Source organism: Schizosaccharomyces osmophilus, chromosome 2 (genome assembly GCF_027921745.1).
Source record: "Schizosaccharomyces osmophilus chromosome 2, complete sequence".
Lineage (NCBI taxonomy): Eukaryota > Fungi > Ascomycota > Schizosaccharomycetes > Schizosaccharomycetales > Schizosaccharomycetaceae > Schizosaccharomyces > Schizosaccharomyces osmophilus.
The window spans coordinates 1,109,871-1,134,886 of NC_079239.1; the positions used below are offsets into that span (position 1 = coordinate 1,109,871).

At 37.6% G+C, this 25,016-nt stretch overlaps 11 protein-coding genes across 11 annotated transcripts; 4 read left to right on the forward strand and 7 right to left on the reverse strand.

The window, feature by feature from the left end:
* Positions 1 to 512: 512 nt before the first annotated feature.
* On the forward strand, positions 513 to 2,951 carry alp14 (TOG/XMAP215 microtubule plus end tracking polymerase Alp14; the record flags this gene model as incomplete). Its single annotated transcript, XM_056181813.1, has 1 exon — positions 513 to 2,951. The coding sequence occupies one exon, from the start codon at positions 513 to 515 to the stop codon at positions 2,949 to 2,951; it is 2,439 nt and encodes an 812-aa protein (XP_056038793.1).
* Positions 2,952 to 3,288: 337 nt separating this feature from the next.
* Positions 3,289 to 4,764, reverse strand: SOMG_03023 (Schizosaccharomyces specific protein; the record flags this gene model as incomplete). Its single annotated transcript, XM_056181814.1, has 1 exon — positions 3,289 to 4,764. The coding sequence occupies one exon, from the start codon at positions 4,762 to 4,764 to the stop codon at positions 3,289 to 3,291; it is 1,476 nt and encodes a 491-aa protein (XP_056038794.1).
* Positions 4,765 to 5,365: 601 nt separating this feature from the next.
* ucp12 (ATP-dependent RNA helicase Ucp12) lies at positions 5,366 to 9,591 on the reverse strand (the record flags this gene model as incomplete). The annotated part of the gene is made up of 6 exons (XM_056181815.1): positions 5,366 to 6,016; positions 6,056 to 6,313; positions 6,355 to 8,372; positions 8,425 to 9,028; positions 9,078 to 9,266; positions 9,322 to 9,591. The coding sequence occupies 6 exons, from the start codon at positions 9,589 to 9,591 to the stop codon at positions 5,366 to 5,368; spliced, it is 3,990 nt and encodes a 1,329-aa protein (XP_056038363.1).
* Positions 9,592 to 10,326: 735 nt separating this feature from the next.
* SOMG_03025 (ATPase, involved in cytoplasmic translational initiation) lies at positions 10,327 to 12,705 on the forward strand (the record flags this gene model as incomplete). Its single annotated transcript, XM_056181816.1, has 1 exon — positions 10,327 to 12,705. One exon carries the CDS (start codon positions 10,327 to 10,329, stop codon positions 12,703 to 12,705), a length of 2,379 nt encoding a protein of 792 aa, XP_056038800.1.
* Positions 12,706 to 13,056: 351 nt separating this feature from the next.
* Positions 13,057 to 14,801, forward strand: gbs1 (glucosidase II beta subunit; the record flags this gene model as incomplete). The annotated part of the gene is made up of 7 exons (XM_056181817.1): positions 13,057 to 13,153; positions 13,201 to 13,284; positions 13,333 to 13,371; positions 13,413 to 14,066; positions 14,112 to 14,243; positions 14,288 to 14,513; positions 14,561 to 14,801. The coding sequence occupies 7 exons, from the start codon at positions 13,057 to 13,059 to the stop codon at positions 14,799 to 14,801; spliced, it is 1,473 nt and encodes a 490-aa protein (XP_056038797.1).
* Positions 14,802 to 15,480: 679 nt separating this feature from the next.
* psy1 (plasma membrane SNARE Psy1) lies at positions 15,481 to 16,347 on the reverse strand (the record flags this gene model as incomplete). The annotated part of the gene is made up of 1 exon (XM_056181818.1): positions 15,481 to 16,347. The coding sequence occupies one exon, from the start codon at positions 16,345 to 16,347 to the stop codon at positions 15,481 to 15,483; it is 867 nt and encodes a 288-aa protein (XP_056038798.1).
* Positions 16,348 to 16,876: 529 nt separating this feature from the next.
* naa40 (histone N-acetyltransferase Naa40) lies at positions 16,877 to 17,437 on the reverse strand (the record flags this gene model as incomplete). Its single annotated transcript, XM_056181819.1, has 1 exon — positions 16,877 to 17,437. The coding sequence occupies one exon, from the start codon at positions 17,435 to 17,437 to the stop codon at positions 16,877 to 16,879; it is 561 nt and encodes a 186-aa protein (XP_056038803.1).
* Positions 17,438 to 17,821: 384 nt separating this feature from the next.
* pwi1 (splicing coactivator Srm160) lies at positions 17,822 to 18,856 on the reverse strand (the record flags this gene model as incomplete). Its single annotated transcript, XM_056181820.1, has 4 exons — positions 17,822 to 18,256; positions 18,298 to 18,627; positions 18,704 to 18,793; positions 18,839 to 18,856. The coding sequence occupies 4 exons, from the start codon at positions 18,854 to 18,856 to the stop codon at positions 17,822 to 17,824; spliced, it is 873 nt and encodes a 290-aa protein (XP_056038804.1).
* Positions 18,857 to 19,225: 369 nt separating this feature from the next.
* On the reverse strand, positions 19,226 to 19,729 carry rps1802 (40S ribosomal protein S18; the record flags this gene model as incomplete). The annotated part of the gene is made up of 2 exons (XM_056181821.1): positions 19,226 to 19,660; positions 19,706 to 19,729. 2 exons carry the CDS (start codon positions 19,727 to 19,729, stop codon positions 19,226 to 19,228), a joined length of 459 nt encoding a protein of 152 aa, XP_056037328.1.
* Positions 19,730 to 20,113: 384 nt separating this feature from the next.
* erm1 (ER metallopeptidase Erm1) lies at positions 20,114 to 22,579 on the reverse strand (the record flags this gene model as incomplete). Its single annotated transcript, XM_056181822.1, has 1 exon — positions 20,114 to 22,579. One exon carries the CDS (start codon positions 22,577 to 22,579, stop codon positions 20,114 to 20,116), a length of 2,466 nt encoding a protein of 821 aa, XP_056037327.1.
* Positions 22,580 to 23,495: 916 nt separating this feature from the next.
* rpa12 (DNA-directed RNA polymerase complex I TFIIS subunit Rpa12) lies at positions 23,496 to 23,992 on the forward strand (the record flags this gene model as incomplete). Its single annotated transcript, XM_056181823.1, has 2 exons — positions 23,496 to 23,720; positions 23,858 to 23,992. 2 exons carry the CDS (start codon positions 23,496 to 23,498, stop codon positions 23,990 to 23,992), a joined length of 360 nt encoding a protein of 119 aa, XP_056037524.1.
* Between the last annotated feature and the right edge of the window lie 1,024 nt (positions 23,993 to 25,016).

The following is a 25,016-nucleotide window of genomic DNA, read 5'->3' on the forward strand; positions in this document are numbered from 1 at the left end:
ATGGGTAAATTAATTTATTATATACTTTTTTACAAGTTAGCTTATAAGGCAGGCTTTCGAGCTTATTTTGGTTCCATTTTGTAATTCGTACTATGCACCAAGTGTGAAATTGCTTCTCCTAACTACTCCAAAGCAAGTCTCATTAAAAGAACAAAAGAGAACCGCAAGAATAAGAACTTGAATATTATTCATAATATAAACGTTCGTTCAAAGAAAAAATTGCTTGAATGAACTTCTAGAAGCAATTATATTAAACTGAATTCTGTTGTTTTAGTCAGTGCTATTATACAACCCTAACTTATCTATGAAAGTATACTTGAATCAAAATATTAGTTAGAGTATCCACGAAAATTGCTTTTCAATCTTTATTTATTGTTTGCCTTACGCCAAATTCATTTGAAGTGAACCGTACTCACGTTACTTAACATAGATTATTCTCCTTCTTTACTTTACTTTACTTTGGTTTTTATTTTTATTATTTAGACTTACCTTCATTCCCTTCTATATTCATAATGAGTCAGGACCAGGAAGAAGATTACACAAAGTTATCTTTGGAAGCGCGAATTACACATAAAGTCTGGAAGGCTCGGTTGGGTGCTTATGAAGAATTGAGTAAAAACTTTTCTCTTTCTGGCTCTCCAACAGATCCTTGCTTCGATCTTTGGGCCCGTCAACCTGATTTATGGAGATCTGTCCTTGCAGACAGCAATGTCGCAGCTCAAGGAGCAGGCGTTACTGCTTTCGTATCGTTCTGTAAATTTTCGGACCCATCTTACATCGTTAAATGTAGAGAACTTGCTGCTGCTGCTATATCAGAAAAATGCCTTACTTCTCGAGCTTCTACAAAATCCGATGCTGTTGAAGCCTTGATGTTGATGGTTGAAGTCGATACAGCAAATCCTGTAATTGATGCCCTTCTTTCTTCCTTATCTGCACGATCTCCTAAAGTTATAACTGCTAACGTGTCGGCTATTGCTGACTTGGTCGAGCAATTTGGTACGAAAATAATTCAACCGAAACCAATCGTCGCACAGTTAAAATCGATGTTTGGACACGCTGATAAAAATGTACGTCAAGAAACGTTTCGATTAACCGTCAATTTGTTTCGCTGGATTGGGGAGCCTTTAAAATTATCAATTTTTGGAGAATTGAAACCAGTTCAGGTGAAAGAGCTTGAAAGCTCGTTTTCGAAATTACCTACTGATCCACCCAAACAACAGCGCTTGTTGAGGAGTCAAGTTTCTGAGCAAACGGAAACTGCTGAAGATAACGAAAAAGGCAATGGCGGCGAAATCAATGAGGAACCAAACCTTCAAGAGGAAGAAGATGAATTAGATTTAATAGAGGAGGTGGACGTTATTCCCAAAATTGATCCCAACTTGGAAACCGTAATGTCCTCGACAAAGTGGAAAGAGCGTAAGGAAGCTCTTGACGCACTCGTCCCAGTCCTTAGTCAACCAAGAATTAAGGAAGGAGATTTCTTCGGTTTGGTTGCATTATTATCTAAATCCATTGTGAAAGATGCCAACGTTATGGTCGTAATGAATGCAGCGAATTGTATAACGGTATTAGCTAAAGGACTACGTTCAAACTATTCTAAGTACGCCATTACTTCAGTTCAAGCACTTTTGGAACGATCAAAAGAAAAAAAGCAAAATGTTGTAGAAACATTGTCTTCAGCAATGGATGCTGCTTGTGACACGATACCCTTTAATGATGTTAGTGAACCCATTTGCGCTTTCTCTAATAACAAAAATCCTCAGATTAAAATTGCTTGCTTTACTCTTTTAACCCGCTGTTTTCGTAAAGTGCCTCAATATCCTTCCAAGTCTAGCGTTGAATTATGCGCCAAATCTTGTGTTCCGGGAGTTTCAGACACATTCGAGCCAGTGCGTTCTTCAGCAGCCGAAGCCCTTGGAACTCTCATGAAATTGGTAGGAGAGCGCCAGTTAGCAATACACATGGAATCTTTGGACGAAATACGAAAATCAAAAATTATGTCCTTTTTTGAGTCTGCTATAGTTAAGGCCAAGGCACCCTCAAAAACGAAGCCGGCACCCACAGCTCCAATTAAGAAGTCTGATACTAAGCCAGGTTCACCTCCGAAACTGGAAACAGCTAAAAACCCTCCCTTGTCTACATCCTCTGCTTCGACTGTATCAGCTTCCCCGAAAAAGAAGACGAATAATGAGAAACTTTCTTTAAACATGGAGAAATCAAACGCGTTCGAAAATGGCCCTTTAATGCCAAGGCCTACAACTAGACCGGTCGCGCGTGGCCTTTCTCGCAATTCACCACTTTTAAATAAGCCCGCTCTGAAATCGACATCACCGCTACCTGCGGGAACCATAAATCAAACGGTACAAGGAATAAAAAACATGGAATTAGACGATGCAGCACATCAGCCTACAAAACATTCAAAGACATCCCCAAGTCACCTAGAACTGAAAGAAAACAATGGCGGCTCATTCGAAGAAATCGCTTCTTTAAATGAAGAGAATGAGGAGCTGAAAATACTATTATCTCTCGAAAGAGAAGAAAAAACTCGTTTACAAAGAGAGTTGGCCGAAGTTAAGAAGGAACTGAGTACGATTCGTGATTTGCAGCCTTCGTCTCCTTTGAATGATCGAAGATCTGCTTTTTTACGAAGAGCTAATTCCGAAATGTTAGATGCATCGACAGGACCAAGCAATCGCATTGACCTTTTGCAATCTCCGTTAGGAAGAGCAAGGCCATTAAGTTCTACAGGCTTTACCCAACACTCACCACTGGCACTTTCTAAATCAGGAAATAATTTTTCGTTTCAGAAAGATCCTCCAAAGCAGCCATTTTCACCTCGCTCAAATACGAATGCTGAGTGGAGTAAAGCAATTGATTTAACAACGAGGTTGAAACAAAAAATCACTGAAATGAAACAAACGGATATCAGACATCAGGGAACGATTCATTAAAAAGAAAGAATGACTTTACGTTTGATTTTGTGTAGAGGATTTACGTATAATAATGGTTAATTTGGTGAATCTTTAAACTTCATGATTTTCCTTACAATAGATTGTTCTCTCCTGGTAAATAAAATGTCAAAAGAATAGTTATTAACTACAATTTCATCGTAATAAGCAAACTTAAACACGGGGACATAAATTTCATAAAAATAAGTTATGTAAACTATGATAGATTAAAGTTAAATGGCGTTAATGATTGAACGAAGAAGAACCTGGTTAGTTGTGTTGAAATTCAAAACCAACAAGAAGCATGAAAGAAAAAAGAAGAACAAACTATTAAATAAAATCAACGGGTTTTTGATGAAGAGCGATTATGAGACATACCAGCTAGTTGATTTAAAGAAATACTAGAAGACATCACCTCTTCGTCGTCTTCCAAATAAAAATATGGATCATGACTAGGGGAATAAGGAGGGAGATGAGACAATTCAGAATTCAAGTTGCGATGAAATATGAAGACAGGCAGTTTAAAATCAAATTTTTTAAGCTTGTGATGCAGTTTTTGTGAATTCCTTGGCGAATACTGAGATAAGCACTTTACAGACAGCTCGCTAGATGACTGCGGGCGGTTGTTGTCTTCTGGTTCTGTATGCCAATTCGAAGCAAGAGATGAACTAGACCGGAAAGAAGAAAATAACGAGTATGATTTTTTTCTAAGCGAAGAGGTAGAGGAAAAGCTTGATTTTAGTGGAGCACTGGAAGGTTCTGAACTATGAACGGAAACGTAAAATTTATGCTTTACAAGGAGATGAGGATTTCCAGTTACACTTCCATGAATTGTGTCTTCAAATGGTACCATGAATTCAACTCTTGAGTGAAGACCTGGTACCGTTGGAGGGGTCCACCTCCCGTCCTCGTAAAGGACGGTTGTTGAAACTCGGAAAGGACCGTTAAATAGTAAAAAAGTGACCTTTTGAACAAGGCAGACATGAATAAAGTACCTTTCATAAGCACATGCTGAAGTCGGTGAAGACGCACGGCTTTTAGCGTGAGATGATTTGTGTTCACCTAGTTCGAGACTAAGCCGACTCAATCGATCTGGTATAGAATCTGAAGATTCATGTAAGCTTTTTGAAGAATGAGAAGTAGGGGTTCTGACGCCCCAAATGTTGTTCAACTTTTCAGGATAATTGCTGTGAGCATTTCCTTCTTCGGATTGCACAAGCTCGAGATCAATTAGAAGGGGACATACGCATCCTGGGCCTTTGTAGTTTTGTTGAGGATAATTAAAAAGAACTCTAATTTCTTTATGTTTTTTTGGTGACAACAAAAGCTTTGTAAAAGAGTCTTGGTTTAAAGGAAGACCAAATCGAATATGATGTGCCCCTGGCATACGGTCAGGATCCAAAGTGAACGGTATGATAACCGGGACAGTTGTGACCCTAGGAATCCGACAAGTTTCATCGGTGAGAATATTTATAGTCAATTCATAATGAATCGCACCATCAGGTGTAAAAATCGTTCTTGGTGTGTACCTTGGAAGGGGTGCTATTATATCAAACGTATATAAAGTTCCTTCTTGAACCAAAAAACTTTCTGCTAAATCCCACTCTATGTGATTGAAGTGAGTTTCCAGAGGAAGCTTGTTTTCGGTTGGAAAAGACTTGATGCCTGTGAAAAATGCCCAAATTTGCTTACAAAAAAATGTGTCTGTCGTAGTAAAGTATGCGCGATACTTTAAAACTGACCTTAAGTCCTCCACATTATCAAAAGTATCTGAAACTGTTCCCAGTATGTGGAGTCTGTCTCTTGAATGATCCATAAATCTTCAATCCTAATTCTTTCCTGTTGAAGGCAACAATTGAACTCATTCCATTCGTTTCCATATATTTTTTTTCAGTAGTAGTAACGATTGTAAAAGCCAATATTTCAAGCTTCCTAGTTTGCGGATAATTTTGGCATTTATTTCCTGCGATTTGGAGTTTATTACGTTTAGTTGATTCAGGATAAGGATGAACAACACACGCCTGCTATCTTAGATATGAGGGCAATGTTCAAATTTTTAAAACATATGAATATTCAACTTTGTTGAATATTCGTATATAGAAAAATAATCATCGTGCCGTATCATACGGATGAATATTCTTGAAAGCTGGCAAACTTTCAGTCGCATGCAATTTGTAAGATGTAAATTAATAACAGAAAAGACGTGAAATTAGGGTAACAAAAACCAAAGCGCGTACGAATGTTTCCTTACAATGCAACTATGGATGACATTTTCATGACTTGAATAGTTTTTTTAACATCGACATAAATGTTTTACATATACTAATTTATGAGCTAATTTCGAAAGACAAAGCACCCATAAAAAAACACTGTTGACCAAATATTTTATTTTTTTTCCGTATCCGTAACGACCATTTTTAAACACCATTGCTAGCAATCAATGACTGTATGCATCCGCGAATATCATCTTCGTAATATACCTTTTGACTAGATTCTAATCTTTGATGCAAAGCGAAATCCAAATAGCGTCTAAGCAATTTCAGTAGAATGACAACCTTTGGCCAAGCTTTCACAGTAAAAGCATTGTCAAGGACTAATCCCTTTCCTAAAGGGTCAACTATAATATCGTTTGTCCCAAGCAAAGCCATCCCAAAGGTATTGATAGGAGTGCAATTTTGCAGAAATGGTTTGGTAGTCTCTACCTTTCGCTCATAAGCTATAAATGTTGCTTTGGATGGATTCGGTGAGTTAGTAAACATCACGCTAGTTGGATGAATAAACAATCTGTTTTTAGACTTATCAAAAAACTTGGTCAAACGAGCCTCCTGATCAACCTCAATAGATCCAGAAGAGGAAGACACGTATTTTTTGTCTGGATAAGCACATTTTACAATATTTGGTCGCAACGCACCAGCAATTATAGCCGAAAGAAGCGCTAAATCTTCACTAGAATTCCATGAAAATTTAACATGTTTCAAGTCGATTACCAGCTTCAGCATTTGAATAGCATCGTTTAATTCTGACCTGTTTTGTCTGATTTGTTGCATACTTACAACAGATATATGATTCTAAACGTTAATAAAATATCGAGACAGAGAATCACTTACATCCCGGCACCATTCAGCAGCTTTTTTCATACCGCTACTTTTCATAATCTCGTGCCACTGGTCGTATACTTTAGCGTCAGTAAGGACATCACCGCAACCATTGCTCAGTTCGGATCTTATCAGTCTAGCATCATCATCATGCAAAAATGGGGATTTTGAAGATAATACTGCCGAAATACTCAGAGCAGGTTCTGTAAACCCAAATATAGAGGCCAAAACTAAAAGTTTGCCTAGCTTCAAATCCACGGGCAAAGCAACCTGACTGTTAGCAACAAACGCAATATTAGTAAAAAACCTACCAAATACTCTCCTAGTCCCGTGAGTTCTTCATTTTCATTCAAGGCACCAACCTGGATTAACTTCTCTATGGCAGTATCAACTGCTTGATCAGTAGGAGGATCCAAAAGACACTGCATAAATTTTTTAACGGCTCCTTGTCTGTCTGAATCTTTATTGCTGGTAAAACGACTCACTAAAGGTATGATGCTCAAACAAACCTGGGATAAGGCCGTTCGAAGCACGTCGGGGGGAGTCTCATCAACCATTCCTTTCTTTTCAAATCCTCTTGTGTATAACTTGAAGCATTTTCCTTTCTGAACACGACCTGCTCTACCTCTTCGTTGTCTGCAAGCAGCCCTGGATGCCCATGTTTCTTTAAAAGTTACCAAATCTCGATCAAGATCGTAGTCAATTTGTTTCACTCTTCCACTATCAATAACTGCCACAACGTCGTTAATTGTGATTGAAGTCTCTGCAACATTTGTCGAACAAATGACCTTTCTTTTCTTATACGATTTAAAGACTTTCCTTTGATCGGTGGTATTCAAAGAAGCATGAAGAGGAAGAACTTCAAGTCCATCTCCACATTTTCGTTTAATTTCTTGCATGCAACGGTTGATGTTTGAAACGCCCGGTAGAAAGATCAAAATGCTACCCTTGTTCAAGCCAAGTTCAGTATCAATTTGGTTTACGACTTGAGATATGAGATTATAGTCAACTTCGTATGAGCTCTTATTTCTTTTCGCAATTTCGTCGTTTGAATCCTCATCTTTCAGAAAACTGAAGTCTTCGATGTAAAAATCTTCAATGGGATAAGTTCTGCCTTCAATATGTAAATGCTTGGATTTGGGAAAGTACGACGTAAACCTTTCAGCATTCACGGTTGCACTCATAAGCACAATCTTCAAGTTGGGTATACGAGGCAAAACAAGTTTCAGTAAGGCAAGAAGTATATCGTTCTCTATGGATCTTTCATGTACCTCGTCTACAACAATGCATGATAGAGTACGAAGGTATGCTAGGCCATGCAACTGAATCCTTCTTAGTAGCAAACCAGTAGTGCAAAATTCTAGTAAGGTTTCTTTCGAAAGGCATTTATCTCCGTGCACACTATAACCAACTTCTTTTCCCAAAGAAGTAGCTCTTTCATAAGAAACTCTTTCAGCTAAACTGATTGCTGAAATTCTCCTAGGTTGAGTACAAATAACATTAGCAATATTACCGTGTCCTTCCGAGAGGAAGTGATCCAAAATGAATTGAACTACTTGAGTAGATTTACCGCTTCCTGTCTCACCGCTTATAACTATTGACTGACAGCTTTGTATGTGCGATAGTACAGTTCCTTTTGACTTGAAAGCAGGAAGGGTTTCTCTATCTTTTGTTCTTTGTAAATATTCTGGATTTTTTTGCCTTTGTAACCAAGCTTGGTAGATCTTCGTGTCAAATTCGTTATCACGTTTAAACAATTTCGGCTTTCGCGTATCCTTTTGCATATTGGATATCATATTTTTAGTCCTCAATACATCCGTTCCAATTGTAACCGAAGAAAGACTTAATAAAGGCTCGAGGTTCTTCAAAAACATTGTAATGTTTTCTTGAAAATAGTCGTATAACACGTCAAGCATAGGTTCCCCAATATAATTATGAGCATAAAGAAGCAGCTTTCTTACTATGCTTAGCTTTATATAGGATGCCATTCTTTTAGTCGAGGATATAAATATTAAAGGTACGTTTTGAGGATAAGCATGAGCTGGCAGTTTAAATTCAATATAGACTTGCCCAAACTCGTCGGTCGGTGCATTGATCTTGATTTTACAAGAACCATCCTCTACAAGCACTTTATTTTGGTATATCGATTGCAAAGCTTCCGCCTCTTCTTTAAACAAACTTAAAGATTCACTAGAGAATTCGGGGTTATCGGGATATTCCTTGTCAATTAAATGAAATTGTAAATATTCCGCTGCAGGTGCTAAATTATTTCCGAATCTTTGCAGAACCGAAAAAGAGAAATCATAATTGTAACCAGACTCTGCAAAACCTACACTAAGTGATTAGCAAATGGGAACGATAATAAAGAAAGACTCTCTTACGCTTTGCGTTGTAATGAATAGCTAGTGTCTCAGAGTTATTGTTCTGAACTCGAACGCCAACATTATAGTCAGAAGGAAGAAATCTTTCAGGAAGATCATCTTCCGGAACATGAATAATTAACCATTCTAACGCCTCCTCTAAGGATGAGCAGTACTGACACGCTTCCTTCGCATGCAAATCTCGAAACCCAAGACTTACTAGATCTTTGACTATAAGTTTTTCAAGGTTTTCAAAAGCTCCTTTTTCCTCGTATGCATCCCAAATGTTCAACGACCGTAAGAGTGTTTCTATAGACTGACGATGATTAAGGCTCATGTTGAGAGTAACGGCATGTTTGAAGTCGTACTTGGAAAATGCTGAAAGACGAGTTCCATCGGTGGACGAAAACGTAGGTTTTGGAAGCTTTGGGACAGGTGGTTTTGCCGAGGCTTGCTGATTTGCAGCGATCGCTGCTTCCCGTTCTTTTGCAGCTTTAAAGGGGTCCTCTTGGTAAAAATATTGTCTATTGTTTTTCACATCTTCTTTCTTCTGTTTTTCCAAATTTACCCATATATCTCTAAAATTTGGAGGAAGTGCGTGCTGTAAAGATTTATGAGACAGAACCTACAGATATATTTTGGTCAATTTCCCGCGTACAGACTTTATAACTTACCCTGTGTAATGCGTATACAGCTCCAACATTTCTAGCTTCTACCAGCGTCTCCTTCTCAGGAAACAAGTCTTTTTCGTAAAAGATTTTTGGAGGAGCCAGGTTAGCATGATCAAAAACAGACGCATTTTTTGGATCTCTTTTCGACAGCCGGACGGATGTAAATATATATTTTTTGGATTTTGTTTGTTTCTTCATTACAGATATCATTAGAAATAGTTCGATTGAGTCAGTAGCTTTCACTTACCACCTGTATATCCGGTTTTTCCCATTTACTTTTTTGACAATGCTCATTTAATAAAACAGCAGGAATTTTACCAGTCCAAGAGCTGCCACCCACCAATTGCTTAGCGGTAGGGCGAGGTGCAGTACTGGGCTCCGTTTTATTTCCTACTATTTCTCGAGCTTCTTTCCCCCCTAGGCTGCCTTTCTTTTTGTCTTTGACGCTTTTATCATTAGAATTCTTTTTGTCCACTATGCTTTCTGATGGGTTTCCCTTTTTCCCTTTTGGAGCCATGCTCTATACAGTTATGGAGAATGACCAAAACGGGTTGTACACTTTGAGAGTCATGTAGGATAATAGTCTTCAAACTTTCATGTGTTTTCAATTAACTAATTAACTTATGAATAGTAAATCAAATTATAGTCAGTTTAAACTGTCTTTTAACATTTTGCATTCAAACTTCAACGCGAATAAAGTCAAAACCCTTCAGTTTTCAATATGCTGTGAATCTCCAAATAGAGTGAAATTGAAAAATACAAAAAGAATTTCGTAGCTGCGCGAAGTACTAGTTAGTATAACTGTTTTCTATTAAAACTTTCAGTTTACACTCATCATAACAATTTAGCCTTTTTTTTTCTCAAGAGTAACATTAAAATAAATACTTTTTTAAAAATAAGAAGCACTTCCTCTTGCTTTAAATTGCTTGTTTAAGTATGCCTTTAGGAGAAGCAATTTTTTGAGGCTTCATCATTTTGAAAAAAATCAAATCTTAAAAGCTAAGTATTGTATAGTAAAAAAGAATAAATAAAAGAAGGCATTTGCTAATATTTAGCTAGTTCGCCTATATTTCTTGCACTCTAGCAGACTTACTCTCTACAACAAACTACCCTATTTCTAGTATATAATTTGAGAGCTTTGTAGCAAAGCTTTTCTTCATATAATACTACTCTTTATATTTTTAATTGGGGTTTTTTGACTTGTGAAGGATTTTGGGACCAATTCTTTTGATATATTGAATTTTTGAATAAAATGGCTAGGGGAAGACGCGCAAATCAACGCGATGCCGATTTGGATTTAGAAAACATCCAAGACGAGATTGAAGAAGTTAAACCGGCTCCCAAGCCGAAGACGAAGAAGAACAAAAAGGCTACCAAGAAATCCGAAGCTGTTCTTGATGAAGAATCTGACTCGAAATCCAATGGAAGCCAGAATCAAGAAGAGGAGGAAGACGTTTCTCCTCCCAAGAAGTCTTCCGGTCAAAACAAAAAGCCAGTGAATGCCTTTGCCGCATTCGCTGACGAGCAGGAAGATGAAGAAGAGTCCGAGTCAGAAGACTCTGGGGTTGATGAAGATCCCAAAAAGAAAAAGAAGAGTGGCAAGAAAGCAAGCCGTAAGAATGCTTTCGACTCTTTAAACGAAGGCATGGATGAAATGTCCTTAAAGGATGAGGAGAAAGAAGAGTCTTCTACTTCCAAAAAGGAAAAGAAAAAATCCAAGAAGTCTGATGAACCTAAGAAGGATCGCAAAACTCGCAAGAAAGAAGAGAAGGCTCAAAAGATCGCTTCTCTTGTGGAATCTAAGGAGGAAAATGATTCTGCCGGTAACGGACCTCTTAATCAAAACCAAAATTTGAAGGATGGCTTGCTTTCTGGACGACTTATTTTTGCTTATGCTTCTGGACAGAAAGTTTCTGCTGACGGTTCTGATCCATCGGCCGGTATCACCGTTACCGGTAATTTACTCAGTCCTCCCAACAGCCGTGACTTACAAGTAGAAAAATTATCAGTATCTGCGTATGGTAAACATCTTATTAAGGACTCTGAACTTAGCTTAATCAACGGTCGTCGATATGGTTTAATCGCGCCGAACGGTACCGGTAAGTCTACTTTACTTCACGCAATTGCATGTGGACAAATTCCTGCCCCACAATCCTTAGACTTTTATTTATTGGATCGTGAATATATGGGTAATTCACTTACCTGCGTTGAAGCAGTCTTAGACATCAACGAGCAAGAGCGTAAACATCTTGAAACTATAATGGAAGACCTACTTGATGATCCAGATAAGAATGCTGTTGAGTTGGATACTATTCAAACTCGTTTAACTGAACTTGAAACTGACAATAGTGAGCATCTCGTTTACAAGATTCTTAAAGGTTTACAATTTACTGATGAAATGATCTCCAAGCGAACTGAAGATCTCAGTGGTGGTTGGAGAATGCGTATCGCTTTGGCTCGTATTCTGTTCATTAAGCCTACTCTTATGATGCTTGACGAGCCTACAAATCACCTTGACCTCGAAGCAGTTGCATACTTGGAAGAATACTTAACTCATGAAATGGAAGGTCATACTGTGTTGATTACCTGTCATACCCAAGACACTTTAAATGAGGTTTGTACCGATATCGTTCATCTCCACCATCACAAGCTTGATTACTATTCTGGTAATTACGATGTATTTCTCAAGGTGCGTGGAGAGCGTGATGCGCAATTAGCTAAGAAGGCTCGTCAACAAGAAAAGGACATGTCTAAATTACAAAACAAACTTAACATGACTGGAAGTGATCAGCAAAAGAAAGCTAAGGCTAAAGTGAAGGCTATGGATAAACGTCTTGAAAAAGACAAACAATCCGGCAAGGTTTTGGATGAAGAAATCATTCAAGAGAAACAACTGGTTATTCGCTTCCAGGAATGTGGTGGTGGTATACCATCTCCTGCTGTAAAATTCCAAGACGTTTCCTTTAACTATCCTGAAGGCCCTACTATCTTCTCAAACTTGAACTTTGGTTTAGATTTGAATTCTAGAGTCGCTTTGGTAGGCCCTAATGGTGCTGGCAAGACTACATTGATTAGATTGATCCTTGAGAAGATTCAACCTACGGTTGGAAGCGTTGTTCATCATCACGGCCTTCGCTTGGCTTTGTTCAATCAACACATGGGTGATCAATTGGATATGAGATTATCTGCAGTAGATTGGCTACGTACTAAATTCGGTAATAAGCCAGAAGGTGAAATGAGAAGAATTATTGGTCGTTACGGCCTTACTGGTAAAAGTCAAGTCATCCCTATGAGTCAGCTTTCTGATGGACAACGTCGTCGTGTTCTTTTTGCTTTCCTCGGTATGACTCAACCACACATTTTACTTCTTGATGAACCTACGAACGCTTTGGATATTGACACCATTGATGCTTTGGCTGATGCTCTGAACAACTTCGATGGTGGTGTTATTTTCATTACCCACGACTTCCGTCTCATTGATCAAGTTGCTGAAGAAATTTGGGTCGTCAAGGATAATACTGTGAAAGAGTTTGATGGTGAAATCCGTGATTACAAGATGATGCTTAAAGAGCAGATTGCCAAGGATAGAGAGAACGAAAAAGAAGTAGAATTGGCTAAACAAAAAAAGTAAAGTCTTGAGATGATGATTAAGGTGTATTTGGTTATTTTTTTCTAGGTGTTTGTTTAGTCGGCTGGTTTATTAATATTAAGATAAAAATAAGAATTATTTGACATTATACAAGTGTAATGATAATATAATTTAAGTATTGTTTGTTCTGACAAAAGTCCTTAGCAAGCAAGTCATTCCTGTTCAAAAATTGAATTAAATTAAACTACTAAAATTATTATTTAATGCGAAGATTACAATAGTAAAAACTAAAAAACAGCTAATTCGTTTTAAGGCTTCTTATATTTCTCCATTCCTGTCATATTTCACCGAATTACTGTACTACACTTAGGCTTCAAACTGCCAATTAGTAAAATGCATCTCAAATCTTGTTTTTTTCTGGCGTCGTTAGTTAGTAGTTTAATTCCTTTTACAAATGCCAAGCTTTCAATAAGAGGTATTAGCGAAAACGGTATGTCCATTGTTAGTAGTGATTTCCATGCCTGTTAACTATTGAAGAATTGCATCTATATAAACCAAATGCGGAGGGACGATGGAAATGTTTAGGAAGTGATATAACGATTAATCTTGAACAAATTAATGGTAAGAACACTGGAAGAGCTCGTGCCGATACTAACAGATTTTTGTAAGATGACTACTGTGATTGCCCAGACGGATCTGACGAACCTGGTATGATTTTTCTACTTAAAACTGTATTAACTGGTTTTAAGGAACTTCGGCTTGTTCAAACGGCAAGTTTTTCTGCAAAAACGATGGTTATATTAGCAAGTACATTCCTTCAAATCGGGTTGATGACACAAAGTGCGACTGCTGCGATGGTTCCGATGAGTCTTTGGTAAAGTGTGAAAATACGTGCAAGGAAGAAGCAGAAAATTATAAGCGTTCTTTGGAGAAACATAATCAGCTTGTGAGTGACGGCCTAAAGATTCGAGATGACTGGGTAGCTCAAAGTGCTGAATTGAAGAAGGAAGCAAAGAAAAAGTACGATTCAGTAACTTGGAAAATTACAGAACTCGAAAAGACGAAACAAAACCTTGAGAATACAGTGAAAGCGCTAAAGGAGTCTGCTGATTCAGATAGCAGATCCATTCTTTCTAATGATTTAGAAGAAATTAAAGTTGATTTATACGATTTACTCGATGAAAGAAATGAGTATAACGAACGTCTGAATGCTTTGGAGAATCTTTTAGACGAGATAACTCTTCAGTATGAAACAGATAACTTTGAAGCTACGTTGAAAGAAGCTATAGACTCTTGGGAAGACATAAGGTCTCAAAATGTGAAGAAGAAGGTTGCTTCAGAAAAAATCCATAATGATTTGAAATCATCTATCGCACATCTTGCTCGAATTGCTAAAGAAGAAGGTACCAAAAATTGCTTCTGAAATTCAAAGTTATTAACGAGCTTAGCTACCTACTTTGGCTTCTTTAAAAAAATTGAAAAGGACTTAACGGACGTATACTGGAATGTGAAACGCTCTTTGATTGATTTCGGAATATTAAGTCCTAGTATTCCTGCCACATCATTAAAAAATACAGGTGGTATGAAAATCTTTTTCTTTGCCTTTCTAACTGTTAAATTTTAGGCTTTTACTTGGAAAATGTTCAATCCGACTTAGATGAGGCAGAAGTTGAACTGGAAGAGTTACAAAAAGAACAGACTGCTCTTCTTGAAGAATTACAAGAGCACCATAATGGTTGGGATAATCTGTATCGGTTTTTGAAAGGAATGACAACAGAACGCAAAGTTGGTGACTATATATACAAAGTTGTTTTCTTTGGAAATGTTCTTCAAAATTCTGTTGATTTAGGGTATGAGTACTTTTTTCTGATTTTTAAAATATTGCTAATAATGCCAGAAATTTTGTGGAGCAAAATGGAAATACGTTGAAATACTCTAATGGCCAAAGTTGTTGGAACGGTCCCGATCGATCTGCTAGAGTTTTTGTTGAATGTGGAATTGAGAACGAGATTGTTAGTGTTCTAGAAGCTCAGAAATGTGAGTACAGTATAAAGATGAAAAGTCCAGCAGCTTGTTCGGCATCTCAATTTCAGACATCCTTGTTGAAGAATGGCAACGATGATCCTGATGAGCTTTGAAACGATTACTTTTAGCTAATTTTAAAAAATGTAACAAGATAAATTTAATGAATTAATAATTTCTATCAACATCTGCTTCGTTAATGGATGCAGAAAATAAAGGACTTTCTTAATTCACTCGTCCGAATAGGTTATAAACAAACACAACTTATGTTACAATCAACTCAATGAAAAAAGGACATAAGTATATGAACTTTAAGACTATGTATATTTATTAGTGTAATGATACTTTGTTGAGACTATGTAACGAGCGACATTATAATACACTTACGAGTTCGGTTGTTTTCGACCCATAAACGACTTCAAGCCTAATGCGATTAGAAGGGGCGTATGTATACAGGGCGACATGCAACTTTAACCAACAACTTAAAAATGTAATCGAAGGAAACATAAAACGCAAGTGAGGGGATACTGGACACTGAAAGACAAACATAAAAGTGAAAATGTTCACCAACGAGTATAAGAGTGAAAAAATCAACGGGCAAAATAGGATGGAGACCTGAACAATGAATATGCTAGCGCGGTAAAAAGATAATTGAATACTAGTTTCACAACCATCCTCGTATTGCTCGATAATTAAATAACTCCATTTATATAAAAGAAAATGGTAAAGGCGGTATTTTAAAACGAAATTCGGGTAGGCAAGCAAGAAAGAAAAGAAGAACTAAAACGAATAAAATCAATGTTTGTTGTGGTTGCCGACCACGGGAATCAATACACCGCAAAGAACAGCGACTAAAATACAAACGATAAGTATGCAAACACCGAAGCAAATCCATTTCTTCCTTCTAGCATCTCTGGCACTCTTAATGGCACGGTCCATATGTTGCGTACCCTCACCCATATTTGTTCTTACGTTGACGGCATCAGTAACAATTTTATCAACGGCAGGTTCTTGCTCCTGAACCATGGTAGCCATGTCTTGAAACAATTGAGCAAGTTCAGCGATAGTACGTTCAATCTTTTTAATGTCTGCATGACGTTCCTGTACTTCTCGAAGTGCAGTTCTGGCTTCACCAGAACGATTGGAGCGTAGCAAAGCCTGAGCGAAGACCTGACCGCCGTTTTCTTCACTGATTGCGGTTTGGAAATCTTCTTCAGTAGCTCTAGGGTTAGCAATTTCGAGTTGGCGGCGCATGCGTTGCTCGTATTGTGCACGATAAGTCTTCTCAATTTGCAAAAAGTGTCGGATCTGATCCATAAATTTCTTCTTAACAGCTTCAGTTTGAGTTTTTCTAGTAGCGGTGTCATTGTCAGGAGGCAGCTGCATGTTTTGTGACTCCAAAGATCGAATTGCCAATTGTACACTGGTTTGCAAACGACGGGTATCAGCAGTAAATCCTTCTAGCTGGCGTGTAGTAGCAGCGATGTTGGATTCGTCAACTTCCTGGAGAGATTGTTGATGCAGCATTTCTATTCTGCCAACATTGTCCTCAATTTGTCGAATGGCATCTCGTATATGATCAATTTCCTCAAAGAACTCTCCCATGCTAAGTGGAATCATTTCCACCCCAAGGGAGTAATCAGTCTCCTTGTTAGCATTCATTTTGCACCAATTAAATACTATTTTAGGTGCTAAAGAAATACTTAGGTGCTTTTTGTTGTTGGTGAAAGTCAAGTTTGTTTTCAATACAGGAACAAAGCAAATCACTTGTTATTGCCTAGCGTACTGTACCGTAGCAATATAAAATAATTACACCTGTCACCATAGTCTATATACTAAAGTTCATTATAATTCGTTAAATGTTTAAACAAATGCAACGTTAACGTTAAAAAACTTAAAGAGACTTAAGTTTTGGTACTCTTAATAAACAAATACCTTAGTTAGCTCTATGCAGAATTCATTAAGCTCTGCAATTTGAGCAAGGTCAATTAATTAAATTACTTTTTTTTAGAAGTTCTAACACAGAGTAGAATGTCTATATTAAGAAATGAGTGGATTTTGTCTGTCATCAGGTTCCTAAATAGTATTTTCACAAAGCAAAGCAGACAATTTCGTAAATTTGTGTAGTGCTTTCATCCTATATATGAATTCAAAAAAACCATTGAAGCCTTGCCGTTGTTCCTGTTAATTTTTATACACGCGTGTATAAGATGTAGTAATCTGGATGAACAACTTTACCAGATCGAAACATTTTTGACTGAGGAGATGTTGCATGCGGTGAAAAATGAAATTGACGATAGAATTTGAGAGCTTGCTCATTTTTACCAAAGACGGTCAGAAAGACATACGGGATTTGTCTTCGCTCAGCGATGCGTAGTAGCTGTTTCATAAGCCAAGATCCACATCCTTTTCTTCTCATCTTCATTGTAATCTGAAGTTCATATAAGTAAAGACATGGAAGATCGGCTTCGACTGTCTCTTCAAAACTCATAAAACCAACCAACTCATGCCGTTCGGTACTATATAAACAGACATAGCGAAGAGTATCCATGCTCATCTCTCTCCATTTTTCTCCTTCATCCCATCTTAAAACGCTGTTTTCATAAAGGCATTGCATGTTTTCCTTGACTAAAGCAAAACATTCTTTCAATGCATTGTTTTCCATTAATGAAAAAAACTCCATAGTCAAGCCATTTTTTTCTAAATACGCTTCATCACTAATATTCCATTTTTGCTTTGTTTTGTCGGTCATTTCCTAGTGGGTTAAAGCACAATGTGGCCTAGGTCAGTGTCTGCTCTATTTATCTTTAGACATCGCTCTGAAAACTCTCATTTTTGGCAGTCCTGAATGTATCAGGACCTTCAAAGTTGTTTTTCATTCATAGTTGTTTTACATCAATTCGTATTATTTACGGGTAGTACTGACTCAAGCAGTATTTCGGAGTCAAGTAACACAAAACTGAATACTACTCAGATGGTTTAACAAGAGTGCGAGTCAATCTACTCCTTATATACTTAATAAACCCCTTCTCACTCTATATTGTGTCACCGTAATCAGAGTGGGCAACTATACGTTTGTAAAACCATTAATCATAACATTGTCAGATAGCTTCTATTCTTAATTTCGATTGGGAATTTATCTCTCAGAAAACCTTTCTTCTTCACCCTCATAAGGTGAACGACTACGGTGTCTCTTGGAATAGTAGTCAGAGTCCCGCCTTTCAGGTCTTGATCTTCCGAACTCATCAAACTCATCATGTCTTTTATGAGCACCCGCTGGATGATGAGAAGAACGATAGCTTCGTGAACTACTGCGGCCTGCATAGGGACGCTCATGGGGGTCAGCCTCATGCCTGCTTTTATGGTGTCGACGTGGTGACCTTTCTCTCTCGTAGGATGATCTTTCGCGAATTTCTCTTCGTGGAAACCTTTGAGGTTCTCGTCTATGTCGCACTTTAGACCGTTCTCTAGTATCCCACTGTCGATCTTCTCTGGAAGTACGCTCTTCGGTTGGATGTAAAGAGCGATCAATCTCTTTTCTGGCTTCAGATTCCGAAACGTCTCTTTGGCTCTAGCTGATTTAGTACTTGTTGATCGTTTCAGCGAACTTACCCGAAGTTTAGAAAGTTCTTCTTTCTTTTCCTGGATGAACTTTTCAGGAATCCCATAAGGATTCTGAGAAGCCGATAATATTAATAACCATAGCCCTTCCGTAAATTCAGGCGCCTTGCTTTCCAAAAACCCCGTGAGATTTATTTGAACTTTTTTAGGATCTAAAGCAGACTCATTATGGGAATCGGTGTTTTTCGATGCCTCAACAGCCTCTTCTAGCATGCTATACACGAAATCAATCACTACCTCATCTTCAAATCCTATAAGCTCGATTAACCGATTAGCTATCCAGGGCTTTAGTACCTCAATATTTATTTTTTTCATATCCACCTTTCATATGAAGTTAGCATTTACTTTCTAGTCTTTGAAGGATGTTCAGGTTTGCCATCTGTATATGCACTCATACCTTTGTACCAAAGCTAGGTGGAAATCTCGTGTTTCGCATCAATTTCTTGTCAGCACTAGTATATAACGTTTCTTGTTCAGCACCAACGCCCTTAGAACAGTTAGTATATAAGGTTAAAATTCAGAACCTCCATACTTTGTAAAAACCACTCATTTCGAAATGATAATGTGTTTCTATATGTATTCTGATATTATAAAATAAATAAAAACCCTGAAAAGATGCTTTAATGTGTGAGAACTGTTGAAGTTCAATTCGTTAAATAATCGGGTTTTAAAATGGCTCTTACTATACACTCAACCAATACCTCGTTCATATAAACACTAGAAACGAGGGCGTTGCCGTTGTTTTCATGACTACATAAAATTTACAAACTTTCATTTACGACGTAGACAATTCTTTTTCTGTGAATGAGAAATTAGGTTTCTTACTAGCTATACATTTTCGCTTCAAGTACTGTATTATACCACCAGAAGTGTCGAATCCAAATTTTTAAGTTCTACAAAGTTATGATGACTATTTAATTTATTTCTTCTTAGAGACACCAACAGTCTTACCACGGCGGCCAGTAGTCTTGGTATGTTGACCACGGACACGAAGGTCGAGAGCGTGACGAAGACCACGGTGAGTTTGGATCTTCTTAAGACGTTCAAGATCTTCACGGAGTTTACCCTCAACGTTGTTGGAGAGCAATTGGTGAGACTTGCCGTCGTTAATATCCTTTTGACGGTTAAGGAACCAAGTAGGGATCTTGAATTGAGTAGGGTTTTGAACGATGGTAACAAGACGCTCCAACTCTTCAGTGGTAAGTTCACCAGCACGCTTAGACATGTCTACATCAGCCTTCTTGCAGACGATGTTGGCGTAACGACGACCGACACCCTTGATTTGAGTCATGGCGTACATGACCTTATGCTTGCCGTCAACATTGGTGTTGAGAAGACGGAGAATGTGTTGAAACTACACAGATTAGTACAGCTCATTTGTTTTATTTCATTTACTTACGTTCTCGGGTGGAACAAGAGACATGTTGTGATACCGGCTAATGCGCTGTGGGTAAAGTTTTACACGGAAGGATGTTTGTGTTGTCAAGTTGTGACTGTTTCTTTCCACTAAGAATCGTAGAGCTCTGGCCACGGTTTTAACAGTATATGAAAAATCGATTGTATAATATAATAGTAAGATTAATACTGTAGGCCGAGACTTTGTCGATCGTGCTTTTTATATACTTATTTTAAGATTCGGTTTTTGTACGTCTTATTCTATACATTTTTTAATAAATCTTATCAAACGCATAAGGAGCATTTGTGAATAAAAACTAGATCTCAAAATTTCCGCAAAAAGTCGTACTGGTTCTTCATTAGGAAATGATTTCTATTTACAGAACTATTTGGAAATGTTGAACAAAATCTTTTAATCCAACTCAAATGCAGCCGATACGACGCCCATACAAAGAGCGTCAATCCATTCTGGCAAGTAAACTTCATTTAGACTGGAACACATGCGCATACTAGGACGATGTTCACCTTCCTCAAATTTCGAGGGATAGTGCCCTATAGCATCGAGACCAACAAAATCGAAAAAGATTGGTTCATCGACATAGCTCATATTAAAGGAATACGAATTGATACCGTAGGCGCTCACTTCACGGATATGGTGTCTACGCACATATTTTGGTAGTTCCGGCAAAGACCAAGATATTAAGTCTGCATCAAAAGATAGAACTGTCCAGATCAAACCAGGATAATCAACTGTCACCGTAACATTAGCAACTCCATTTTCTACCACCTTGTTTGAGAAAGACAAACGTGGTTTGTGTTCAAAGTTAGATTCTTCATTTAAGGGAATGCGATACGATCCAAGGAACTGACTGAAAGGATACACTGTATCCCAATCAGAATTCCAATCGTTAACTTCCGTTTTAACAGCTGGTTCCTCGGAGATTTTACTAGCCACGTTAGATACAAGTTTGTCAAATCCTGGAGCAGAATCAGCAGTGGCAATATGTAAAGAAAACTCATTTGATGTAATGTTTTCCATATGTTGAACGAAAACTCGTCGGGGATGTAAAGCATCATAGTAAGTGTCTTGTCCACCTAGAATGTAAGAGCTACTTAAAGCTACTAGTATAGACAATAGAAAACCAAACTTTATAAAGCAAGGAGAACGTATACGTTGGATCCATGGCGAAAGGAGAGGGAAGCTAATAAAGAAACAGCAAGTGCAAATAGTACTAATAATATTATCGGCAACCTTTTCGATTCCAATACGGCCAGTGAGAGGTACAAAGATATCAAGCATTGTAATACTGGCTTCAAGACCAACAGTCAAAGACCCAATTGATCCAATTACGTAACTCAAAAGGTGAACTTCTTTCTGTTTCCTAAAAACAAAGTCGTTAATTACAAGGGCGAGGATCATGAAAAAGTCTATAAGCGTAGCAAGATAAGCGGAGGGCAATGGAATGAATGTCATCAAAGAAAATACCAAGATGGTGGCTTTAAAGGTTTGATACTCTGATTTCTTGTTTATCCAAGAGGAAGATATGATAGAAGCAATAATCACAGGCAAATAAATTAATAAAGGCCAATTCTCGTTACGGAACCAACTCATCCCTTTGTTTAGGACATTGCCAAATACGTACGCCCAAATGTTGGGGAAAAGGAATGCGCTAAACACCGTAAGAAGCTGGAACAAAAAGGGTAAAACTATAGAATCAGATCCCCTTATAGCAAGATAAATTCCCAACCCACCTACAGCAGCATTCAAAATTCGACCAGTCGTGCTTGAATACATGAAGAAAAGCCGGTTGAAAATCGAAAAGTAAACGGTATCAGAAGTAGCCAGATTGTTCATGTTAGCTTCGTGTGACGTTAAGTATTGGAGAATAGCAAGAATGTTTCCGCCAAACTGTTGAGCAGTACCAGGGCTGATATAGAGGGCTCTATCCTTCTTTGTATGGTACAGGTAGCTGTTTTGAACAACTGCCATATCTAATCCAGTAAGATTTCCGTATTGGACAAATTGGCGAAAGTCTGTGTCACTTATGATAATGCCAGTACGAAAAACATCATCAGCTAAAACAGTAGCAAACGGACGTGGCACATGAGAGTATGCTTTAATCATTTCATCACTTGTAGCTTGAAACAGTATTTCTGCACCGGTAGTTCCACAAGCCTCGAGATTGACGACGTATTTCACGGAGTCCTTAAGGACGCTTTGAGTGATAAACATATGAGAAGCATCCTGCAAAGATTCTTCAGCATCGTTAAAGAGGAAAACGACCGAGTTTGTCAAAGGCGTGGGCTGAGAGGAAAGAATACGCAGGTTTTCCAAAAGGATACCCACGGCTAGGGCATCATCGGTAGCGCCAGGACTAGGTAAAGTAGAATCAATGTGAGCATTGACTAAAACGGCTTCCTCTTTGGAAGCATCAGTTCCGTTACTGAGACGAACAGCGATATTCTTCAAACCGTGGTACTTTTTTATCACATATTTGTTCATAAAATCAAAAAGATGAGCACCATCGCCTGACTCATAGTAAACTTCAATTTCATGAGTGTTTGAGAGAGGACTATTCTCCAAATTCTTCTGGATGGCTAAAACCTCGTCCATGATATATCGACGAGCGCGATCCTGTTCAACTGTACCAAGAATTCGATAACCTATATTTTCAGAAAGCTCCTTCACATGTCTCATTATTGCTTTCTCTGATAGTTGAGGAGTACCGTCAGGCTTGTAAAGACTGTCGACTGGGGATATTAAGGAATTGTGAAAGTAGGACACAATCTGAGTCATGAGCACTATTAGTGCAAACAAAAATAGAGAGGAGACTCCATGTTTCCTCAATACTTGGCAACCGCGGGATGGCGAAGTCATAATGACCCAAAAAGTAAGAAATGCAAAAAATGTTTACAAAGGAAAAAACACCAAAGAGATAAACCAGAAAATAGGTATCAATAGAATGAAAAAATGAAAACCAACTGTTAAGTCTTTAATCTGAGCTTCAATAATTCAACCGCAGAGAATATTGAACGGGTAAAGTACAATATTGACGAAATAATCCCGAACCCGTTATTTGAACAAAAAAATTTAGCAGATGAAACAAGAGTAAATTATTACAAGATCAGAAGCTCCTTAAATTCAAAACATGCGATGATCGCAGTTGCTTTCCAGTATAGGTAAGTTATAAGAGTAGCTTTGGATTAGACATGAGATATGACGGAGTATGACCAGTGATAAAACTAGTCCGCCCATCAAGCTAGAGCTTCCAGTCATACAGCAAGTAAAAAAAAAAAATACCTACTGTTTGTCTTGTTTTTTATTTGGTGAATTTTTATGACGTCGACCTTAGATTTGAGCATTTGGTCGCAAATTTACTTCTTGGACAAACAGTAAAGCAGGAAATACAAAGGTTCGTATGCCAAGTTTATTTATAATAGGAAGAAGCAAATCAAATTGGTTGCCGGATTCCCATTCGGTAAAATGAAATGTGTAAAGGTAGCTGCTATGTATGTATTACCATTTTCAGCAGAGTGAAGAGAAAGTAAACAAAAACTTGTTGTTTCTTTTCACACTTCATACAGGACTACATTCATCATTCTACATCCATTAAACACTGCTGCATTTTTTATTTAAAAATATATGTTTACTAACGTATGATTGTTGGGTTGCCCAAATTTTCTTAGCAATGCCTTGCGTTAAAACGGTAAACTTCCTTACTTTCGATGCAAAAAAGAACATGCAAATCCTTTCCTTCACCTTGCTTTCCACCTAAAGGAAAAGACGAGCGAACATGTCAGCCATTGGATCTTTGGTATTTTGCTCTGAATGCGGAAATCTTTTAGAAAGTACTACGGCACAATGGACGACCTGTGATCAATGTCAATCTGTTTATCCCTCTTCGCAATTTGCAAATTTGGCTGTCGAAACAAAGAGTGGACCCAATGCATTTCCTTCTGCTTTGAAATTAAAACATAGCATTGTCCAAGTGGATACACAAAAGGAGGAGGCTGCAACGGTACGTAGAATTGTGTTGGTTTCTCATGCTTTTATGAAAGACACACACTGTGATATTTGTCATGTCTTTTTCGTAGAACTTGATGAATTCATGATCACTTTTCTTGTTCATCTAATCGAATACTAACATATATCTAGATTGACGAAAAGTGTCCTAAATGCGGTAACGATCAAATGACTTTCCATACCCTACAATTACGAAGTGCTGATGAAGGCTCCACTGTCTTTTATGAATGTCCTAGGTGTGGTTACAAGTTCAGCACGAATAATTAAAAAAAAAAAACAAGCAGGTGCCTGTAATTTTGGTAACACGTCCGGCTCTTTATCCTCTAATCATATTTTCTCGAGCGTGATTATTGCCTTTGAAAAGTGATAAAAAATAAATTGAGGGAAAGGGATTCTTTTCTTCATTCTAAGGTTTTTTTTGGTTTGGTTCATCGCTTAAGCGTATAATATATATTTCTTTTTTTTTTTGGATTAGGTCTGTCTTATTCACTACATTTTTTAATTCCCTGGAGATGATCATTACCCTTGGATAAACGGCACTTAAATAATAGTTTTCCGAAATGGACTACTATATTGCATACCATAGAAAGCTTTTCCGTCCTTTACAGTCGTTCATTTCTCCCTTATAGTGGTCCTAGATATGCTTTCGTCAAATTCGTACACAGAATAGAAGGAATAATAGATGTTATAATTGTTTGGAATGCTGCTTCATTTTTATATTTTTTCATCGTAATTATCGACTAATATTTGTACTCTTCTAAACATTGACGAGTTTGTCTCTAATATCGTTTGCTTTGTTCACTCGAGAGAAGTTATTTTGGAAATTAAAAAGCGACTCATCTTCATTTTAGCATAAATATGATTTCTATATGTATTAATTTCTCTATAATGTAACTTGTTGATCCAAGTGTAGGAATATCTTTTAGATGTAGCTGAAACAGAGCAGTACAAGCATTAGCAGATATTTCTTTCTATTTATTTTACAATACAAACAAGTTCAAAAAGGAATGTGACACCATAATTCACTTGAGGACCAAATGGTTCCTAACTTTTCTAGTATCAATGAAGTATGTAAAAGCCCGACATGCGACACTGTAAAAGTAGACTGCCATGGGTTTATTCACAAAAAAAACCAAATTTGTTTAGGACGCTCTTTGATACCAACTGCTAATGTCAACATTTTCTACTTCTTTTCTTTTGTTTATTTACTATATGTCAAGTTTATAAACATCTGCCAAGATACAGAATGCACCATTAGCTTAAAGTGGTTAATGATATCACTAAGCTACAC